General features: G+C 33.2%; 1 protein-coding gene across 1 annotated transcript; it reads left to right on the top strand.

The window, feature by feature from the left end:
• Nucleotides 1-4,896: 4,896 nt before the first annotated feature.
• Nucleotides 4,897-6,887, top strand: LOC306758564 (dynein light chain Tctex-type 5-A-like; the record flags this gene model as incomplete). The annotated part of the gene is made up of 4 exons (XM_079243891.1): nucleotides 4,897-4,997; nucleotides 5,172-5,263; nucleotides 6,479-6,603; nucleotides 6,684-6,887. 4 exons carry the CDS (start codon nucleotides 4,897-4,899, stop codon nucleotides 6,885-6,887), a joined length of 522 nt encoding a protein of 173 aa, XP_079100017.1.
• Between the last annotated feature and the right edge of the window lie 597 nt (nucleotides 6,888-7,484).

The following is a 7,484-nucleotide window of genomic DNA, read 5'->3' as shown; positions in this document are numbered from 1 at the left end:
AGACACACTTGATTTTAATGGTTGAGAATAAGAACAAAAGATAATGTTTTAGCATCATATTCACTAGACTAACTCCTGCTGAGTTTATGCAAGTGAAAACAAATCATTAGTTTTGTGCACTTGGAACACTTAAGAGCTTATGTGGAGTAAAATATTGAGAAACTGATTCTTTGTTCTTGTAAGCTGTAAAAACTAATTGTGGATTTCATACAGTGATCCAGTCTTATTTAAGTTTATTTTGTCTACCTGGTTGTCACTGCAAATGCAGGAATAATGTGAATAGACCATATGATAAAAGAACAATCCTAAAAGAACTGGAAAAGGATGGGAAAAGGATAAAAAGCGCTGTATTGGGTTGATTTGCAGCTATATGTTAATAATTTGTTGGTAATGTGACTATATTAGATTAATACAGCCACCTAAAATGACAATTTCCACTATTTAAGCGTGTCTGATTTGCTCAGAAAGCTTTTGAAATGTTATACCTCAGCAGTTAAAAAAAGGATTTAAAAAGATCAGCACTTTGAATCAGAGGGTCCTTGTAGTCCAGAACTATTAAGAGCTTATGCGGAGTAAAATGTTGGGGTTTAATGTGAAAATGTCAAAAAATCAGTCACGATCATGATCGGCCAGCATATAAAAGGCACTGAAAAAAATAGGACAGTATAATGGGAGCGATCAAAAACAAAAAAAATAAAAATGAAAATATGTGAGAAGGAAACTAAATAGTTTTTCTACACATATAAATTTATATGCAAAAATTGTTTTTCTCTGTGCTCAGCAGATCAGCAGATACAAACCCACGCAGCCTTAAACACTACAACGGTGTTCAGCTGTTAATCGATCATGTCAGCAGTAAACTGCTATTAGTAGCAGTAAATCAGTTAAAGTGGTCAGACTTAGTAAATCAGTGTATTACTGCTCTTCAGATCTGCATATATAACTTGTTTCCATAACAGCTTAGAAATGTTCCAGTATGTAATGTCTTACTTCTTTTTAGCCTTTATTTAACAGACACAAATCCAATTTCCACCATCTTCACAGACCACACTGTCATAAGTTCTGCTGGAAAAAGCACTTACCTCCCAGGAAAAGGCATCTCCATAGTGGTATCAACTCTGTCTCCAAAATACTGTTTTTACGCCCCTGTATCATCACAAACTTTGGATTTTGCACCTTTTTCTGCTAAAAGGCTGGATTTTTTTTCTCCTCTTGGACACATGAAACCCGATGTCTGACTCACCTGATCAGAGGCTGTATGATTATATTATGAGATTATATTATGTTCTCTTCTTCCTACTGTAATACAGTTTCAATTTACACTGTGCAGCTGCAGACTGTCCAGTAACATTAGTTTTCATAGGTAGCACTGAGGCTTTGTGGCCATATTTATCAGGGCAACATGCAGTGTACCTGAGAGCTCAAAAGCCAAATGCATCTGCCATTGGTATCTGTCTTTGACCTTTGCTCACAGAGATTTTTGCAGTTTCTGAATATTTTTGCAATATTTTGCACTGTCGATGTTAAAAGACCAAAGTTTTTTTTCAATCTTGCACCAATAAATATTTTTCTTTAACTTACTGAATAGTCTGGGAACGAGTTTGGCAAAATACAAAAATATGATGAATTGCAGAGCTTGCTTGAAAGACAAAATCTTGTTTGAATCCTCCTTTTACACCCAGTCATGGCACCCTCACCAGTTAGAAATTCATTTTCTGCTGAATTTTCTCTCTTCCCCCCCCCATATATCAGCCTTTTCCAGTCTTTCAGGCTTCTCATATTATAAACTTGTTTATTCTTTATTAATACAATGAAGCTGATCATTGAAGACTCCAGGAATCAATTGCTTGAACTTGTGTCTGATAAACAAAGCTTAAAACAAATATACAAATTATAGTCTGAAGTTCTGGTTGTTTTACAGATAATTTTTCCAGGTTTTCTGGAAATGTTTCTCGATTTAGGAAAAATGTCTAAAGCTAAAGTGCTAAAGTGACACTTCTGCTGGTGTTTTGTTCATATAGTTGCATTAAACGAAGGTGAATTAGGTGAAAAAGAGCTGCTACTTTCATTGGAGCTGTTTGGGTATCTGATTCAGAAATTATTCATTTAAAAGACCCTAAATATGTGAGACGCATACAGAGTCAGATATGTGAGTGCCATATGTTGATGAAAAGGACCTTTCAGTTTGCCGAGAGATGCAGAAAGGACCTCGGCTGATGATTTCTGCCTTTGATGCTGCTTAAAAATCTGGCCAAGCTTGTTTGGCCATGTTCTTGATAAGATGTATTGAGTAGGATAAATGGGGACAATGCAGAGTAAAGAAAAACTCTCTGTGATGCAGACGGTACTATTCGAATCCTAGATTTATTTTCATCCTTTTCCACCCTGTTACACAATATTTTTCATTTTCTAATAGCAATATTTAAAATCTTAAATGTAAAAAGTGTACATAGAAAGCAATGTTTTAAATATTTCTCTGGGCATATGGATGTGTCTGTGATTGTGTCTCGGTTTGTTGATGTCAGCACTCATGATCTGCATTTGGTTCTTTGTAACGGCACACAATGCTCTGCTCATCTGGTGTTTTACATGCAGGTTTTCGTGTACAAAAAAAAAGTGTTCCTGTTGATTAATCCAAATGGTGCCGCATGGAAGCTTCATTTTATCCATCACCTCTCTCAACAGCGCAATACCAATTTATCCATTTTTATTAAGGTCATGATGCGTTTGTTGTTGTTAGTGTGCTATGATTGGAGAGGAGACCTTGTAGCTCCACTTTCAGCCTCTGCTCCCTGTTCTGCTGTTAGTGCACCTTCAGACGTGTACTGTCATTGAATTTGGCATGTCATTAATATACTTGTTCCATGCAAGATTATAGGTGTTTTACATCCCTCTGTGTTTGACGTGCACACAAAACACGACCTGAGTTTAATCTGTGAAATGACGCATCACTCCACGCCACATTTAATACGTTCATATGTGTTTGAACATCATGTTTTATGGAAAGTTTTAATGTGTTGGCTCACAGTTTGGGTGCAGGAATAACCTTTTAATTTAGTACTTTAAAAAAGACAGAAGACTCTTTCGGCTGAGGAAGAGAAATTCACTTTTTTTTCTATTAGCAAGCTTCAGTATATTTATTTGCCTTATTTTTGGACGTACACTAAGATACTGATATCTGGTGTGTTCTGTAAGTTCGTTTTTTTTTTTAACAACTTTTTGGTTGTAACTTTCACTGCATTAGAATCAGAATATGCAAACATTTCCTGTAAATATCTCATCCAAAGATTTTGAAAGTAAATATATGGGAAAAAAAATCTATATAATGTAATTCTTGTTTTACTTGTAATAAAGAGGAGAAAATACAATGTATATTTCACTCATTTGTTCTGAGGCACACTTTCTGGACACTTTTTTCACCTTTTCCTACTTTTTTTTTTTTCTTAAAGGTAGAGTATGTAAGAGTTTCAATATTTTCAAAATAAACTAACGAATAAAATAACTACAATCATAATTAGATAGTTTTTTTTAAACATGTAGGTTCAAGTCTGTCCATATTTGATGTGTTATTAAATTACAAGTTTAATTAATGACAAAGACCATTCTTAAATGTTTGCCTACCAGTAAAAAAAAAAAAGTACTTTTTGTCATTAATTTAACTTGTAATTTAATAATACATCAAATATGGACAGACTGGAACCTACATGTTCAAAAAACTTTCTAATTATGATTGTAGTTATTTTATTAGTTAATTTATTTTGAAAATATTGAAAATCTTACATACTCCACATTTAAATCTTCAGATTCAACAAGGTGTTTACAGATTCCCTAGAGACCAAAGAAAATGTTGATATGTAAAGGTGTGGTATGTAACTATGATAAAGTCAGACCATACTACTTTAGTTATTATGAAAAAGCTATAAAAAAAAATATATGTTTTGAGACACTTAATAGGAGCAAAGTTAACACAATATTCTGCTTTAATGTCTACAAATATAAATTTATTCTCAATTTGCAGTGAATATTTTAAAGATCAATATCTAGGATGTGGTAGTCACTTTATGTTTAAAACAAACATACTTTTCAATTTTGATATCCGCCTGATCTCAAGAAATAGCTTTTTTGTTATTAGGTTGCTTTTGGAAAAAAAAAAGTCAAAGTTCTGTCATCATGTATGAAGTCAATATGATATTATATTGGTATCAAACTTGTGATTATTGCTAAACAAATCTCAAAAGGATTCCCGGATTGCTGTGTCCAGGGTTAGAACATATAAAAAATGAATGACTTATAATCACATCTACACACATCACACAGTCTTCATCAGCAGATAAGTAGCTTAATTCATGAAAATGAACAAAAAAATGGCCAATAAGACATTTGAACATCAGCTGGTTGTAAAGAATGTTGAAATTTCTTTGTAAGCACTTTTTGGGAGTGACATTTCCGTCACTGTTCTTCGTGAAAATGAAAGCATTTGAGCGTACATCGGCAAACTACCGGATGGTCTTAAAACCACAATTATTTGTCGGTAAAAGTGATTTATTTTATCTTAGGTCAGTGAACGCACCTCATGTCGGCAGGAAGTACTTATCAAAAAGCATAACCATAGTAACCGTTGCCATAGCAACGCCAAACTGCTGGATTCGTGTGTTAAACGCAGTTCAGGAGGTACTGAAACCGATATAAGCACAAATATATTAAAACAAAACCCAATTTATGTTCGACAGGGATGCTTACTGTTGATTAACGTTGAAAGAATTGTGCATTTACAAGCTAACGTGTGTAAATTAAGTTAGCAACGTTGGTACGTGAACGCCTCAGTTGTCCTCAAAGAAAACAAAACCAGCATTGTTGTTCACCGTAAACTGGGGGGGGGGGGGAACAGATGCTGGGATGTCTGATCAAATAAAAGACAAACTCCCCAAAAAAGAGAAGAAGACAGGCAAGCTGCCTGCTGATGGAACCAGAGGAAAAGAAACTGTGAGGACAAAGGAGTGAGTAAACAGCACAACTATCAGCACTGACGTTTAATCTGTGATGGTTTCTGATTATTCAACATGCTGTTTTGCAGACATTTTTAAGGTGTTATTTATTTAGAGATCAGTCGAAAGCATTGTGGTTGTTCCCCTCTAGCGTTTTATTTGTCTTACTATGTTTTCCCCCTTCAGTTCTGTGAGTACTGTGTCATACATGGATGACCTGGGACAACATGAGGACACCATTCAGAGAATTACAACTTTGGAGAATACCTACCAGCTGGGTGCAAAAAAAACTCCTCCTGCACAGATTCACACGTTTTCACAGTCATCTTAAAACACTTTTACAGATCAAGTCCCATTTACATTAAAACATATGAAACAAATCAATTATATGATCCACATAAGCCCAGTTTATAATGAATGTGTCAATAAGTTCTTTCATAAATGTATAAATAAATTCCTCTCAAGTCTAGATGTTGACTGATATAAATATATGTATATATATATAAATATATGTATATATATATATATATATATATATATATATATATATATATATATATATATATATATATATATATATATATATATATATATATATGTATGTATGTACATATATATATATATATATATATATATATATATATATATATATATATATATATATATATATGTACAGTTGTGCTCATATTTATTCATCCCCTTTCATTAATGAAGGAAAAAAAACAGCTGCCTGTAAATAAGCTGAAATTGACTAAAGTAATAATAATATTTTATAAAATATTATTTTATTAAAAAAATAAGATATTATTATAATATTATCATAAATAATATTTTATAAAAATCATTCATTCATTCATTTTCCGAACCGCTTATTCCAATTCAGGGTCGCGGGGAAGCTGGAGCCTATCCCAGCCGGCTTTGGGCGACAGGCAGGGTACACCCTGGACAGCTCGCCAGTCCATCGCAGATAAAAATCATTACTTTATTTTCTAATTCTTGTTCAATACAAGTTTTTTTTTTTTTTTTAAAGCAAACAAATAAGATAATTTATTACATATTACATCACTCATAAACTAATATATAGTTGAACAATCCTTTAATGTTTCCGCTCCAGTCAGGTGTTTTCTTTTCCTCCCAGTCAGACTTCTGCATCTGTTGACAGGCATTTTGTCCCGCTGTTTAACAGAAAAGTGCTCTAATTTGTCCAGGACACATTTGTTTGATTGTTTTTTTTTTTTTCTTTCTCCAACTCAATTCAATGAAAAAACAGTGTCTTATATTACTAAATTATATTTTTTGCAAATTTTTAGCTATTGTTCCTTTTTTAAGTCTCCAGTTATTTGAGTGACTGTTGTAAATTCAGCCTTTTCTTGAATGAAAGGGGATGAATACATATGAGCACAACTGTATATGTTTACTCCAAATTTGAAAGTTTCATAAGTAAAGGCCACTTTTATTAATTGTGGAATCATTTACTTATCTTTGAATCCCAGGGCCTAATAAACGCTTTCCTGTCACTGCTGCCTCAGACATATTGAAGGATGTACTTACCAACCACCTCCAAGAAGAGAAATATGAAGTACAACGATCTCGAGAAATGACTCTTACCCTGTGTGCGGTAAATATAAACTAATGCAATTTTAATCTGTTTGAATCCTTGCTTTATTCGTATTGATATTTATTCACTCTTTCTCCAAGATAATAAGAAGCCGCGTGAAGGAACTCATGATCCCCAGATATAAAATTGTTGTCATAATCCACATTGGTCAGCTCAATGGGCAGAGCATGCAAATCAGCAGTCGCTGTCTGTGGGACACATCTAATGACACCTTTGCATCGTACTCCTTCAAGAACAGGTCTTTGTTTTGTGTTGCAAACATATATGCTGTGTACTTTGAATGAAATAAATGCATGGATAAAGGACAAATCTGATTTTTTTCCACTGTTAACTTCTTTATATGTGCTGTATATTACTAACTATAAAGAAAAACAAAGCTTTTTGACGAGACAAGCAATGGTCATTTTTATTTGTTTCAATTAGCAACTGGATTAATCTTCTTGTCCACTTTATAAATTATTAAACAAATGCCAAATGGACTGAATACTAACCTTCCATTATCTGTAAAAATAGATATTTTTCTTTTACCCTTTTGTGCTGTAATGAATATTAGTATATATTACTATATTGTTTATGCTCATGTTTGCAGTTCAAGACATTGATATTTTAAAAAATGTTAGTATCTTAATCCATGTACTGTAGCATGAGAAAGCTACATGTGCTATAATAAAGCTTTCTTCAAAGAGCTTAAAATCATATCCGACTGAAATTTTTTCACTGAAGACTCACAAGGAACACCACAAACCAATTTTTTTTCTTCAAAAAAGCCTATATATTAATATAAAGTCCATCTTGTCAAAGTGGCCTTGAATAGAAATAAGATAAACACAAGAAAAAGGAATTTTATTAGCTTTCACCTGTGCCCTAGATTAACACAGAGC

The sequence above is a fragment of the Telmatherina bonti genome, assembly GCF_933228915.1.
Source record: "Telmatherina bonti genome assembly, chromosome: 7".
Lineage (NCBI taxonomy): Eukaryota > Metazoa > Chordata > Actinopteri > Atheriniformes > Telmatherinidae > Telmatherina > Telmatherina bonti.
The sequence above is the reverse complement of the archived record's forward strand: the minus strand, read 5'-3'. Positions and strand labels throughout refer to the sequence as shown.